Source organism: Typopeltis vanoorti, chromosome 13 (genome assembly GCF_054136105.1).
Source record: "Typopeltis vanoorti isolate ZY-2024b chromosome 13, IOZ_Tvanoo_1.0, whole genome shotgun sequence".
In the NCBI taxonomy this organism is placed as follows: domain Eukaryota; kingdom Metazoa; phylum Arthropoda; class Arachnida; order Uropygi; family Thelyphonidae; genus Typopeltis; species Typopeltis vanoorti.
The window spans coordinates 38,685,782-38,702,239 of record NC_143561.1 but is presented as its reverse complement, the minus strand read 5'-3'; the positions used below and the strand labels follow the sequence as shown (position 1 = coordinate 38,702,239).

Below are 16,458 nucleotides of genomic sequence, written 5' to 3'. Positions count from 1 at the left end.
TTACTAAGATCACGTGTTCTCAAAAAAAAAAAAAAAGCTGCAAACTGATAGTTCGTCTGCCAATTCACAATATGGCAGACGAAGCAGGAAAATGTTATCTATGCTAAATTATAGACAGTTCTTGTAACAAACTTAAGCCTACTTTTTGATTCGCAAGTTATATATTCCAGTCCTTGTAATTCGCTTGAAGATTATTTCAAAGATATTATTAATATATACAACTTATAATGGATCCGTCGAAAAGGGAACAAATCGGGACGTATTGTAAAGATATGTTTGAAAGGTCACTGTTGACAGGAGTCCCTCAAATCATTGCCGCTAGAAGTACTCTTAGCAAAGTCATTAAGACGATCGTCTTCTTAGGAAGTGTTACGGGATTCCTTTACCAGACTTCGTCGTTTTTAGTGCTTTATTTCTCCTATCCTACTCTGGTGGACGTACAAGCTACCAAACCACCTTTTGTGGATATACCTGCTTTTACGATATGTAACAGGAATGGGTAAGTCAGTAGTGTTTAGAATGATCAGTGTATCTAACTTCCAAAATTGCGAATTAGCCACCTTTTAGGAAAGAATGCTTGAGCCTTTTAATGTACAGATTATCAGGGATCAATCAAACATTTAAATGTTTGTTATTTATTATTAATTGTATGAATAAGTCATATTTTGATATCCAATTTGAATAACATAACATAATATATATATAAGCAGAAAATCAAATATATTTTATGTTTATTTTATTTCAAATAAGTTGAAATTCTTCTGAAATAGAAGTGTGATTTTTTTTAGACTTCGTCGTACGCCTTTTTGTCAGACATTTCCTACAAAATGTGCACAACCACGTGATGTTGATGAATTTTGTAAGCTTCATCCTGTCGTCTGCGAAAAAGTCACAAAATCTGATGATCTGTTGGTAAGTTAGATTGCAACGTAAGTGCAATTTGTTTTAAATTCAGAACCGAGCGTTTATTTTATTCTTTTATTGCTGTTAGAGGCTAATTGGTCAGTTTAATATTTTCTAGTAAAATAAGAAAGGGAACGTTTTCATTTAAAAGTTAGTCAAGTTAATTTTATAGATTTAATTTATGCATTTCTAGGATTTTTCTTTGCCATTTGAAATCAAAAATAAATATATTATTATGACAATAATAATAGTAACCATTCACTTAAAACTTTTAAATTAATTTTCACTGAAGATATCTGCGATTTATAAATTTAAATAATTATTTTCTATATGTATAATCTAATAATAATTTATTTATAATGACAGGTTTTTTGAAAGATGCGAAATATCCGTTTTCTTCTAAATTATGTCTGTCTTTCACATTTTAATATAATAACTATAATTTACTAGATTTTAATTTAATAATTTCAAATAGTTTAAAATGTATAATACATTTAAATGATTATGTGGGGTCTTTGAACAATTATTATTCCTTTTTTTTTTTTTCCTCGTTTCATTTCTCAAATTCTCTAGGTGGCGCATTTAGTTAATAGCGTATATGTTACACTAGTTATTAGCAGATCAACTTATTCATTATTATTATTATTATTATTATTATTCCTGATACCTCCAAGGAGTCCGAAGACTCATCGCGGGAGGACATCTTCAACTGTCTCTACATCTTACCTCTACTACGAATCAACGTCATCTACCGCCCACCTCCAACACCACCACAACTAGTAATTTTTGTCTGTAAATTGCGTGTGTTCTGAAGGGCCGATTTGTATGTATGCGGGATGAAAAACCCGAGTTTCCGGGAGAAAAAACCCTGCTACCTCCGTATGAGATCGGCTAACTCACCATCGATTGAAATCGACCAGATAAAGATCCCTCCCGTCGCGACGAGAATCGAACTTAGGCCTATTCCAATCGAAGGGCGCAATGTACCGTCGTTCTTCCAATTGCGCTACGGAGGCATTCTTCCTGGGTTTTATGCTTTGTTAAGCCTACTTCAAAAGTGAGCAAACTGTGATTGTCAACGAAACTTCGACATCAGAGTAAATCTGTTTTGAAGGTAGCAGCCCGAGTCTCATCGAATTATGCTGTTAGCGTGTAGTCTATTCTTTTACGGCTTGTCAAAAATCCTTGTATACAGGGATGAAGTAATTTCAACTTCGGAGATAATAGACTTGCAGGAAAGAGAATTTATAAAGTTTCCAAGCGACAACTCTTGCAAGACGTTATGAAAAGAAATTGTAATGCAAGAATATTAGAACTCGTAAGTAACATTCGAGAATCTGACTGCAAATGGGGTAGCTTTTGCCACCAATTAGTGGAAATGACAATAGGTGTAAGAATTTTGACTAATAAAGTCTAAAGGCCGTCTGCAACTGTGTCGTGGTATGAGAAACTATATGGTGGAGGACCTGGTAATGCATGGGAAGCAGTCATGGGTGTTTGAAGAAAGCTGTAATTGACTGCATTGCCAGAGTTAGAAGAAACTATCACAGGGAAGTGAAATGGGTGAATAAAACTTTAAATTATGAACTACATGAAAAGAAAACAAATAAAACCTATATCGTGATGCGTTGTTATAATAACATTACAGAGAACAGGGCCGAGCGAGTGACAACTGTAGTGAGGAAGGTGAAATCAGACTTTGAAGGAAAAGTAGCCGAATATATCAAAGGAAATCCGACAATTATTTTTCTGTTTGACAAGTAAAAGGAATAATGACTGATAGGATAACGTTAGTAAATGTGGATGGAAAGTGTAGAAATAGTCGACTGTTTAAGTAATCACTTTGGCAAGGTATACATTCCTGACAGATTTATTAGTCCTGAAGATGAAACTGATCTGGATGAAAAGACAGAAGTAGAAAAAATAGATGCATTAAAATATTGCAACATCAGGGTGTGAGCGCTGCATTGGAGTCGGACTGGATATCAGCAAACATGTTAATGGAATTTGCTAGAGAATTGCTGTCCTTAACCTGGTTATTTGAGTCTCAACACGAACACGTTTCTAATGAGTGGAAGGAGGATAAGATAATTTTATTATGCATGGGTGGAGCTAAGATAGATGCAATCAATTATAAATAGTCGGCATCTCTGTAGTTGTTAAAGTATTAGAGAGACTAGCGATAACTATCATCCACAGGAGGATTAACAACACTTTGGTCTTTAGAGAGGGTAGTATAACTTTGTTAAATATAGCGGTAGAAGAATTAAAAATATTGCAAGAGATGGATGCAAACATGACATTAGGTTTGGATGAGAGATCAGTACGTGTTAAATGTGTTAGAAAACAGTTATGTCCTTAACGTGGTTGTTTAACTAGAGTCTCAACACGAATGCATGAATCATAGCTGCGTCATCTGCATATTAGAACTTGCCTCTGAGTGGTAGCTAATTAATGTCATTCATATAGATGTTAAAGAGGAGATAAAGAACATCTCCCTGTGAAACTTCAGAGGTTACTGGTAACTCTGTTTGCGGAGTTACCTTTGTGATTGAAGGGATCGTTTTCTACTGTTCTAGGATGGATTTTAAAGTACCAGGTAAAGCTTTGTCAGCTGTTAGAATGGTTTGATCACTTTCATAAAGCTGTGTTTGATTATTTCAAAGCGGGTGGTGGCTTTGGAATTAATCAGATGCCAGGATGTTTTGCATCATTTTGTGAAGCGATCAATTTATAGACACATTAATTTCTTTTAGCGCTTTTTTTAATCTGGTTTGTATGTAAAGTATTCACCTCCTAATTTTTTTTTTTAATTTATCCATGGATTCTGGTTTGGTTATGTGCATATTTTGATTTTGGTTTTCTTTATAGCTTTCTTATATATATTCTCCAGTGTGACTTCAATGTTTGAGTATAACATATCTACAGAATCCCATTAGTTTCCAATCATTTCTTATTTCTGGATTAACTACTTCCTCGTGTACTTGTTTTTCGTTTATTATTTTCGAATGGAGAACATTCTAATGATTGTTTTCTGTTATGTAGCTTTAGGGAATAATAAATAAATAATAAACATCAAGTACTGTCCGACCACAGAAGCGAGAGTCGTCGCAGATTACCAAGAAGAGTCAATTCATGTTGGAGGGAATAAAGGAATAAGGCAATGTACGAATTCGTCACCAACACGCGAAGTCACGTGTTTATACGTAAAAATTTCCGACTGTTGTACAAGCAAAATAGTTACCATTTTAAAAACTAGAATTTTCATAAAAGAGAAGTTAATTTTCCAATGTATAATACTAAAAACACTCATTTCACAAAATGCATTCACTACCCTATTATCGTAATGTATTCGTCTTCTTCTGCCATGCGCAGAAGTGTCGAGGAATCTCGCATCTTTGGTCGCACAGTAATATTTTTTTTTCTATCGAACTACTGACCTAATGAATTTTCAAGGTACCCGAAAAATATAGTACTTTCAAAACACATATAAAGTGGGTTAACTGGTCCGAGGTTTTTTATTGTAAAGTAATAGCCTACTAGTTTCGCTGACTTGACTGTTGACTTCGTCTGGGCATACAAGGTGACAAAACAGCTTAAAAAAAGATAAAAAAAAAAAAAAAGCTAAGGATATCAGGTTAAAACATAAACGAATGTAAAATATTGTCTAGATCCTTGGTGACATATGGAAAAGTCTCATAAGATCACTCAACACATCAGAGTTCAATTTTGCTGCCAATTATAGATCGTCCATGTATAACAATGACTGATGACATACACGCGCCATGCGTTTGATGTAGCGTTTTATTTGAATTTAGATAATATTTAACATTCGATTATGTTTAACTTGATATCCTTAGCTTGTTGTTAATCTATTTTTTTAAGCTCTTTTGTCACCTTGTATGCCCAGACGAAGCCAACACTCCAGTCGGGGAAACTAGTAGGCCATTGCTTTATAATAAAAACCTCCGACCAGTTAAACCCAGTTTATGTGTTTTGTATATAATCAGTGATCGAAAAGAACAATACAATATGGTACTTTCTTCATCAATAATCTGGGAATTGTTTGCATTCTTTTTAATTGATTTTCTTTCAATTCGGATTTCTTTTTATCTTACCATTTAGTATCCGACACCCGAAGCTTATATAGAAGAAGACAGGGCAACTCAAGAAGTCTTGAACGAGTTAGGCCATTCTTCCTACCCGATGATTTCCGATTGTATCTTTAAAGGGATCAACATTACAATCGATATGTGCCGGTAAGTTGGTGATGATGAATTTATAAATGTAAATATTTCAGTAAATATATAGAAAGTGATATTTTCTTATGTATCAAAATTGCATTTAAAACAGGAGCAACCTAAATTTCGTAATAATATAAAAGAGCTAAGCTTAGTGGAATATGAGCTGATCTCATAAGGCTTAAAATGTTTTTTAAAATTACACATGAAAAATTAAGATTTAGTTTAATCAATAGTAAGACTATCAATTAAATATTTTAATTTATCAATTAAAATATTTAATATATAGTCTTACTGGATCTATTTCTTTCCCACTAAGCTTAGCTTTTTTTGTAGTATGGATAAAAAATTGGAGTCACGTGACATTATTTTCAGAAATCCGGACCGTTATTTTAGGATGTAGTTTAATCACCCCTTCACCTGGTAGCCAACCAGAAATAGCTGTTCCAAGATTATCACTAATTTTAAACGACATACGTTGAAGAGAGGCAGACAAGTGTCGTCATCTCGTACTCCCTAACGCAATATGAATCTGTTCTGAAATGTGGGTTCTGCTGTTCAGTAACTTAATTCATTATTCTTCCGAAAGCATTGCAAAGGATAACACAAGAAAGAAATAGGTTAGCACATTTTAATACTATATTTAATTGTGAAAAAAATTAAAATATTAATAATTGATTTTTACACTAAAAATATAAATTTCTGATGTCTTTTATTTCCCAAAGGGGAGTAGCTGAGGCCATTTAGCTACCATTAACTTTGTTTGGAAAGTCACGGAAGTCAATCTCTATCCTTAGCCATTCATGATAGCTTTTTCAAGGTTATAAGTGATTTTTAATTGGCATCCAGGGAAAATAGTACGGTACAGTTGTTTCCATCTCGTTGTTCTTAGCAGTATATATTATCATCTGAAGTATTTTTGAGTTGTAAGATTAAAAATCCGAGCTTAAGAGAGAGAAAAGCTGTAATTGCTTGTGCGAGAGATGTGAATTTCTCTGGCTCAGGTTTCCCAGTTGAAGAAAGACTTAGAAGAATAAAGTTTTTCTAGATGACGACTAGAATCGAACTTAGAATAGTTTTTCTTCAGGTGGCCTGTTGCGATTGTAATTGGTTGGTGGGTTTGTTAAAATCTCAGCTTCCTAGTGTAAAAATCCTGTGATCATCGTACGAGATTAGCTAATTTACCATCAACTAAAAAAGTCCTTGTTTTTAAGGCCTAGTATAATGTGATTAGAACCATTTTGTTAACTAATAGGCTATTTTAATTAAAAAAATAGCTTTAGGATTTAACGTTTTATTAAATTGGTTTCTTAAATAAATAAGAATTCTTTTTTTTTCTGTTTTCACAGTAATTCTAGCTATCGTTCATTTGCTTATATTGACATTTATGGAAAACAAAAACTATGTTATATCATTAATACAAGGTGGGACAAGAATACTTTAAAGATGCCTCAAGCTCCTGTTGGATCAGGTAAGTTTTTGTTTTCCTTTCAAACGTTTTCAATTTCAGTTTTTTTTTTTTCGTTATAATTTTATATGAATAAAAATGAATGTTACGTTTTAAAACAATCTCCAAATTAAAAAATAAAAATCTGTCTAAGAAATTTACATTTAATTTTCAGTGCTGTACATTACTATTGATTTCGAACCAGATGAATACTTCCGACTTGATCGGCCGGTGGCAGGACAAATAGCCGTCCATTCTCCTTGGGTTGTCTTCAATCCATTCACAGAAGGTTTTCCTGTTGTTCCTAAAAAAGCTTATGTAATTCACTACAAAGAGGTGATTATCAATGTTTATTTTTATTTTATTGCATTACAGCAGAGGATTTCTTGTTTTGTGTGAAGAGTTTTTAAATGAATCGTATTTACTACTGTAATGAAGCCTGTGTAGCTCAGTGGATGTGGCGTTTGACCACGACGGCGCTTGACCGCACAAAGGAAGACTTATTTGTTTTGAATCTAGTCGTCGACTAGAAGAAATTTTTCTAAGCCTTCCTTTTTTCGACCGGTTCCCGAGTTAGTCGATCTCTAACACAGTCAAGCGGGTTTTTTCGTCCCGTAAACTCAAGAAATCGACCGTAGAACCCACATTATTTCAGACATTAAATACGAATGTTAGGGTTAGGGACCACGAGATGGCGGCACTTGTTGAGCCGTCTCTCTTCACTGCGTGCCGCTTAATTAGTGATAGCCTTGTGCCAGCTATCTCTGATTTGGTACCAGTGGAGATTGAACTGCCCACTCAGTCTCCAAATTAGATTGGGCTAAACGGCCTCACCTACTCCCTATATACGGGAATAAAAAGGCTGATAAAATAAAGCTTCATTTAATTATTTAACAATATTTTTCCCAGAATAGCGTATATTTTTAGTTATTATGCTTCCTATACTCGAAGTCTTCTCATTATCAACATATTTAAGACGTAATTCAATAATATGTATGTAGTATAAAGTAAATGTTAATAAGTTAATAAGAATAAATCAGCCTAACTATAATAAGAAGGTATTATAGTTAGGCTGACCATATTTCCTTGAGACAAAAACGGGACATTGGGATAACAAAAACGGGGCAGGGGTTAAGTAATATTTTGCATTCCTGAAAAAAGTAAGACAATAAAAAAGTTTGATTACATAAACACATTATTTTTGCTAAGTTTTTTGCAACCAGCGAAATTGGTGCTTGTGTTATCTGCACACAAAGCAACAATTTTGTTTTGTAAGGGAAATTTGTCATTTACGTCCTTCAACATAGCACACTGTATGCCGGATGTTTCACCAGGTAAGGAAATAAAGTCAATAAGTTTGCCTTGAACATCACAATTTGGCAAAATACCGCACAGCAATTGGAAAAAGTTTGATGTCTTTTTTCTTTGATGCATATAAACTGACTGTAATGCTTTTTTGTTTTATTCAAATCCTGTATTACTTCGCCCAATATGCGTGTGGTGATAAAACATTGATAATTCCTGCTTATGATTTGGTATATGCTGAAGAAAATTTTGGTTCATTAATTTTATTTATCAATGTTGACAGTTATTTGGGCGAAAACTTTACGCCGTGACGCACAGCATGATAGTCAACGGGACATTGGACAAAATTAACGAGACATTGGCCAAAAGAAAACTTTATAAAACATCATAAAGTTTTATTTACCATCAATAAAACTTTATGATGGTAAATAATTATCATCATAAATGAGCTGATGTTTTTAACTGAAGCCAGCGTCTTTTCAGCATCCTTATGTTTCTAGTGACGTAGATTGATGTTGTTGATTGATGTTACTTCTGTCTCCATAAGCAACGGAAAAATGGACATTACAATGTTGGCATGCCACTTTTTTTCTATCACTACATAGCTTGTCCAGTTTAATAAATTTGAATTTTTTCTAGAGATCGTCATTAAAACCAGTTTCGCCTCTTTGATATTACACGGATAGACTTAAAAAATGACTTCAAAAAATTAAAAAGACTTAAAACTTTTAAAAAATATGAAATTTAAACCTCTAGCATTGAATAACAAAGCCCCGGTCAGCATATAGGCAAAATAAAAACTAAGGCTACAGCAGAACAGACGCTGCGTCTGTTCTGCTTTGTTGCCACGTGCAACACAGCAGACGCGCTGTGTTGCCAACATGCATTTTTTATTTTCTCTCAATAAATTACTGCAGATAGCGATATTTCGTAAGGGCTGTGTAGCTTAGTGGAAGTGGTGCTTGCGTCCTCTGCATTTGTTCGCTCGAAGTTGGACTTAAGTTCAAGTCTAGTCGCTGACTGGATGAACTTTTTCTCAGCCTTTCTTCGACCGGCTACCGAGCTAGTCGATCTCTGGCACAGGCAAGTGGGTTTTTCCTCCCTTAAACTCAAGAAAATCGACCGTAGTACTCACATTATTTCAGAAAGTAACATATCTTGTTAGGGTTAGGTACCAAGAGTTGGCAGCACTTGTTTGCCAGCCTCATCAGTGGCTGCTATAATTAGTGATAGACATAGGCCAGCTATCTCTGATTGGCTACCGGTGGAGATTAAACTGCCCATTCAGTCTCCAAAAGCTAGATAGGGCATAAAGGCTTCTCCTACTCCCTATAAGGGAATAAATGGCGTTAGCTGATTTATTTTTTATTTTTATCGATATTTAGTATCGAACAATGTGACTCCATGGTTATACAAATTAATGGTATCCATGATATTGATATAGGTTATGAATAATAATTTATGATTGACCAATATTGAAGTATATTTATAGTTTTTATTAAAAACGTGACAAAATTGACATTTTTATTAAACCGACGGGACGGCCTGGAAATATGAAAAAAAAAACGGTACTGTCCCGTTCAAAACGGCACGTGTGGTCAGCCTAGTTATAGTCCATCTAGTGGCAGTATTGTTGAGACTAAATATATTCGCACGTTGTAATAAATAGAGTAATATGGGTTCAAAAAATATGTATAAAGTGCAATTTTAAAATAATTATTTTATTACTTTCACAGCTATTATAGCCTGTTTTTGTTTAGGAGTGTCCCTTATTTTAAATACATTGGCTTTTTTACTCAAGAAAAAATTTTAGGGCATTATAAGTGTATATTAAAGGAAATTATAGCAGAATAATTGAGGAAGAAAATTTTTCCCATAAAACCCTTCTCCTTCTCCAAAGAAATATATATATATATATATATATATATATATATATATATGTATATATATATTATTTTAAAAAAACCGGGTTTCCAAAATTATTCTTCCCGCCTTGCGTCGAACACTCCCCCACCCCTTTTTTTAACAGCCTAACAGCAGTAATATAGAGAATGAAGTCATCCTAGCATCTAAACAAGGTGTGTACAAAATTTTCTTTCTCAATTATTCTGCTATATTTTCCTTTAATATACACTTATAATGCCTTAAATTTATTTTGAGTAAAAAAGCCAATGTATTTAAAATAAGGGACACTCCTAAACAAAAACAAGGTATGATAGCCGTAAAAGTAATAGTTTCAAGAGGAGTAACATGAGAATTTTACCAGAAATAATACCTATAATTATTTTAAAATTGCAGTTTTAATTAATTATAGATTAATTATAATTAATATATAAATGAAATAATAATTATTATGGAACAATTTTAATTCACAATAGCTGTACTTTATTTACCTGCTTTCCTTAAACGTTAAACATTAAAAACAAAAAAACTTATTTTCATTTGTGTTGTAGTGCCATCTAGTGGAAGTATTATTGAGACTAAATCTATTCCCAGTTGTAGCAAAGCAAATAATGTAAGGTTCAAAACAATATTAAAAAGTGCAATTTTAAAATAATTATTTAAAAATTTTTAATTAATTATTTAAAATTATTTCATTTCTATAAATGAACTAATAATTATTATTGAATTTTAATTCACAATAGCTGTACTTTATTTACCTGCTTTCGTTAAACGTTAAACATTAAAAACAAAAAACTTTTTTCTTTTGTGTTGTAGTGCCATCTAGTGGCAGTATTGTTGAGACTAAATATATTTGCAAGTTGTAACAAATGAAATAATGTAGGTTCAAGAAAATATACAAAAATGCAATTTTAAAATATTTAATATATAAATGAAATAATCCTTATTACATATTAATATATTTAATTTAAAATAGCTGCTTTATTTATCTGCTTTCCTTAAACGCGAAACATTTTCAAAGTTTTAATTTGCCCGTCGAAAAAAGTTTATGTTGTACCGCCATCTAGTGGCGGTTTTGCTATTATATTTAAGAAAAGAAATACAGTAATTCATTTCAAGAGAAAATAAAAAAAAAAAAGCAACTTACTGTATGGATAAAATATTGAATATAACTGTATGGAGTTCGTGTATATGTTTCTTTATAGATATATTAAACTAGTATATTGTTTTTCTACCCAGATTATAACGAACCTACTTCCTCATCCATATCAATCAAACTGTACTGATTATGTAAAGAAATGGAGCACTAGGGGAGCGAACGGTCCTTTAACACCTGAGGTACTCATGTATACGAATTATTAATTTATTTAAATTTTATAATTAATATTCAAATATTTTATACTTATTATTATTATGATAATTTATATTTTAAAACATGTGCATTATGTCATTCGATACTAATGTACTATAAATTTATATATTTTTTAATTTGTTTGTTTTAGATGTGTGTACAAGAATGTTTTTTAAACAAGAGCATGGATCGATGTGGTTGTGTCCAGCTTTCTAATCTCTACCCCCATAGTCATAAATTCTGTGAAGAGAGTAAGTGAACATGATATTTTAGTCATACCGTTCGATTCGATAATATCAGTGATTATTAAACGTTTACGAAGTTTCTTGCATTGTTATCCTCGCGATTTCTTTGTGTAGGAGATGACTATTGCATTAATCAGATCAACTTCACTACGTGCTATGAAGAATGCCAAGCTGCTTGCCAGTAAGTTGTTATTTTCAAATATGCTTTTTGTTGTTGTCGTAATTTTGCATTGCTACTATACCTTTATGGTTTTTTTTTTTTTTTTTTAATCATAGTGACCGGAAGTTTGAGATAAGTATCAAGGAGGAGCTAATCGAGACGGTAAGTGATCTTTCATGGTTTGAGGAGCTAATTGAAAGGGTAAGTGATCTTGCATGGTTTACTTTATACTTTGTGCAGTGATGTCATATAATCTTCTAGAATTGGCCTGTGGTTTAAGGAGTGTAAGTTTAAAGGTGATTCCCAATACGTCATTTTTTTTTTTGTTAGGAACTCGAAGTTAGCTCATGCCAAAAGATTATAATATAATCTTTTATGTTGTAGTGCCATCTAGTGGCAGTATTATTGAGACTAATATTCGCAAGTTGTAAAATATCAAGTAATAATGTGCACTCCATCACACTCCCAAAAATATTAAATATTAATTTTGTTTTTCATTTTTTTAGGGTATAGAAGAGTCAGCGGGAATTAAAACTGAATGGTAAGTGCCAATCTGTTTTCCCCCTATTAAAAAGGTGTGTCTTTTTAATATCATGACCAAAATTCAATTCAAATTTAAAAAACAATGCTTTAATTTTTAAATAAAATTATATTTTCTAAATGATCCCCGCTAGGGCAATCCATGAATGCCGGTGGGGGTATTCCCGTAAGCTCTCTGGTCAACTTATGCTACGAAACGTTCATAGTTTCTACATTCGGCTTTGAAAAGAAAAGAAAGAATAAAAGAGGAAAGAAATAGAACAAATAAAATAAAAGAAAAATAGAAAACACAAGGAGGAATGCGTATGATTCTTGAAAAACCGGACTAAACATACTATTCACTATGCTAATCATTGACTTCACAAATACCGATCATAATTCGAGTTATATTCAAATATCACAAAATTTCATTCTCAATACAAAATATTCATTCTTAAAGGATTTTTCATCAACTAATGAAATATTCGGCACGTGGCGTGTTCTCCGTTAGCGGCAAAGAAACGAAGTGACAATGACACAAGTGTAATGTTAAAGAAAGCCGTTTGTATTGCTGGCATTATTTGGTACTCCAGAAAGGATTCTTCACCCATTCCTCGTTCCCTAAAATATCACTCGAACAAGCGGATGAATATCCTAGCAACTGTAATCCCCCCACATTACATTCCTAAGTTACTAGGACATATTTTGTTTCGAAACCGATGGTTGTTCCTTGAATCTTTCTCCACTCCAAGAATGATTGGCATCGGTAATGTCATGGTGGCTGATGCCAATCCGAATTTTTTTTTTTTTAGAAGAAATGTCACATCCATCTCTGTACACGATCGGTTTACTAATCTTCATTTAAACAGCTGTTATAAAAAGCTTATCATCTAAGATTGAAATCATACCCAGTATCTTTCTAACCCAAGGGCATCGTCGATAGCCACCAAGCTACGAAGATTCTAGGTCAAATGTAAATATTGTTCGTTAACTATTCTACGTTTATTTTGTTCTTCTATAACTAAACGAACGTTGTCAATTGCATTTTCTTTCTTTCTTCCTTCTCTCCTCTTTTACCTTACGGGGTCGAGGATTTTTCTACATTTAACAGCGACCGTACTCGAGGATAAGGTGGTTCGCCCCTATGCCTCCCAGAGTGTCATCTGTAGATGCGTGCGTTGACGGGGCCGGCTTGTCTGTTCTTGGGGACGAAAAACCTGAGTTTCCGGTGAAACCACCAACCTCCGTATGAGACCGACTAACTCACCTTTAGCCTAAAAAGACTAAATAAAGGTTTCTCACGTCATCGACGGGGAGTCAAACCCAGGTGTTTCCGACCAACAGGGTTCGTATATACTGACTGAGCTATGGAGGCTCAAATTACATTTTTTACCTGTATATTTGTATAGAATGCACATCTTCTTCTTTGGCCTCTCTTTTTTTGAGGGGGGGTTCATAACTCACTACGAGGTGGGGTGGTTACCCCCAAGCTCAATCATGTGTAATTGTCTGTGAAGCATTGTGTTCTTAAGACCGGTTTACCTGCTTTGCGGGAGGAAAAACCCTGGATAAGCTGGGGAGAAAAACCCTGCAATCCACGCCCAAGATCGGCTAACTTAGCTATGTCTGAGAAAGATCCTAAGCTCCTCACGTCAGCGACGAGAATCGAACTCGGAACACTCCTTTCCCAGGAATATGGTTGCGAAGCGCTTAACCCTGGCTAACCGCGCGCGGACGCATAGAATGCGCATGGTTGTCTGTAACTTCATGTGCTTTGTAGCCTGTATGACAGCTGCCGCTGCTGCTTTTAAGCTATACAGATGATTTTTCCCACTTTTATTGGGAATTTAGAATAAACTTCTTTCGTGATTTACGCATGCGCGTAAATGCTCCACTTCACCGTACAGGTATTTGAAACCAAATTTTTGTCCAAATAAGTTAGTTGATCCTTATTCCTCAAGTGTCCGATGTCAGTATATTGCGTAGGTTCTTCGGCCCAATTTGCCTGTTTTGAGGAACGAAAAATCCTTATTTTTCCCGAAGAAAAACCCCTCATCTCCTTATGAAGAGGCTAACTCACCATTTGAATTGAAAATACCCGGTAAACGTTCCTCATAATTCATTTAAGAATAATAAATAAATAAATTTCATTAATAACGAAATAATCAAAGATCACCTTGGCTAAGTTTGGACGATACCCTTTGATTTGAATCTTGTTTAAGAAGCCAAGAATCTTGATAAGGGCTTTTATACTGAAGGCGAATTAGCTGGCCTCATATAGCGAGATAAAAGCCTTTTTCTACCATAAACTCGGGTTTTCATTAAAACAGAGAAACTGGCAATTAGAACATACGCAATGGAGAAGCGTATTATAAATCTGACTTAATGAATCACATTTATAACAAACCAAGTCACTTGGTCTAGACAGGCTATTCTGAAGCAAAATGAAAATGGGATGCGAATGGGAAAAAAAATAATAATTTACCTTCGGGAACACATCTGGAATGAATTGGGATCCAACATACTATTGGACATTCCCCACTCACAGGAGGGGCTACGATTTTCCCACCTCGCGTGGATTGTACCACTTGCTGTTAAAAGAACGTGTGGTTGCCATGGAAACAGTCATCAAGCGAAACCTTTGTCATAATAGGAATAAAAAAATAAATAAAAAAACAGTCCCATCTACAAAAAACTGTAAAGGCCTTAGCAGTAGTATTATGATGGGTTAAGTTATGCAATCCGAGAACCTTGCTTCAGAGAATAAACATAGAATATTGTTTTTGCGAGCCACTGCATGTTCGATGGGTAAGGTGGTAGTCTCATGTCAAACAACAAAATTCATCTTCCTCTTAAAGATCATCACAAACATCAATGTCCATGATGAGATTCAGACCCATAGTCTATTGGTTGGAAAACCGAGATGAAATCCATTTGACGTCACGAGAGTTCTCAGCTTCACCAGTAGATGGCACTTGAGTATTTCTTGCTAATGATATTTTGATTTTTGCGTGGTATGTCTCGTGATCAACAGACGACGTTTCAGTTTCTACAAAAGGAATGTATTTTGCTCTTTCCATTTTCTTCTTCTTTTTTAAGACGGGTTTCATAAAATGCATAGCATCTTGTTGGATTCGTTTTGTCATGTCCGTCCGTACGCATATAATAATTTTGCTTTCGCTAGATAGTTTTATGTTGGGTTTGATATTTGTGATTTTTAATGGAATTTTTCAAGTTAGATTGGTTTTATTATTTCTGAATGACAACTGACGATGTAGGACTGACATCAAAAATGTCTCAAAGATGAAATATATAAAAAAAAAAGGATATCATCATGAAATAACAATGTACACGAATAAAACAAATCAAAAATTTTAATGCTTTTGCCAAACGTACTAACAAACACCTTTTTGGTACATTTCCCATGATAACTATGACGTCACTAACTGACGTCGTAGTCATTTTTAATTGTTGTCTTTCTAGCGTTTTCATTGGTAATATAATGCTTATTATTATTATTTAAATCTAGGAATCGGACTGCTCTCTTAATGGTGTTTTTCAAGAGTACCGAAGTAATGAAATACACGTATCGGGCTAAATACGAGGTAAGTTACAATAGTCTGATCGTATTTCAACTTTGTATTAATACGTAATCAGCGTATCACCGAGATATATCACTTCATGTTTTATTATTATTCTATTTATTTTTAAAGCAAATCGAGTTCTTCAGCTTCCTTGGTGGATTCATTGGAATCTGGTTAGGAATTTCTCTCATAGGAGTTCTGGATTTTGTCGAATCGTGTGTTGCATTCTTCATGTTCACAATTAGCAAATGCAGAGAATCGTCTGATGATGTACCCTATCGTCCATCTGTGGACAACCGAATACACGTGGCTCCCATGAGGGTATTTTCCAGAGAACGCAGTGCTCCCGTGTGGATCCAAAGACAGAACATCAGAGAAAAGTTGTAGATTCTTCAAAATCGGTGTTTACTTAATCACAACAGAGTTTATTATACCACAATCAATTTATTCAAATAAAATAGTGTAAGAGTTTTGGGGGTGAGTTTTAGGGAATTAAAGAAAGCCAACAGAGTTATTTGTATGTTGAATTATAAGCAAATAACAACGTTTTCAATGTTAGTTTTGCTGGATAATTACTTGAAGAAAGTTTATGATCTACTAACGCCTTTTTTTTTTATTCCACAAGGGACTGGGTACCCCCTTTAACCCTAACTTTAAAAAACTTAAGATGGGAGAAGCTAATCTCTGCCTTTAGCCAATCGGAATAGCTTTCTTAAGAATATCAACGATTTAAACGCATCTAGGGGAAAGTACGGCAGACAACTACCGCCATCTTATGGTCCATAACCCTAACAGTATATA

At 34.0% G+C, this 16,458-nt stretch overlaps 1 protein-coding gene across 1 annotated transcript; it reads left to right on the top strand.

The window, feature by feature from the left end:
• The first annotated feature begins 227 nt into the window (after nt 1-227).
• On the top strand, nt 228-16,044 carry LOC150100062 (epithelial sodium channel subunit beta-like). The gene is made up of 11 exons (XM_090403207.1): nt 228-499; nt 789-912; nt 5,029-5,162; nt 6,494-6,615; nt 6,767-6,909; nt 11,301-11,400; nt 11,509-11,575; nt 11,671-11,755; nt 12,061-12,095; nt 15,603-15,678; nt 15,787-16,044. Exons 1-11 carry the CDS (start codon nt 228-230, stop codon nt 16,042-16,044), a joined length of 1,416 nt encoding a protein of 471 aa, XP_090259333.1.
• The last annotated feature ends 414 nt before the right edge of the window (nt 16,045-16,458 follow it).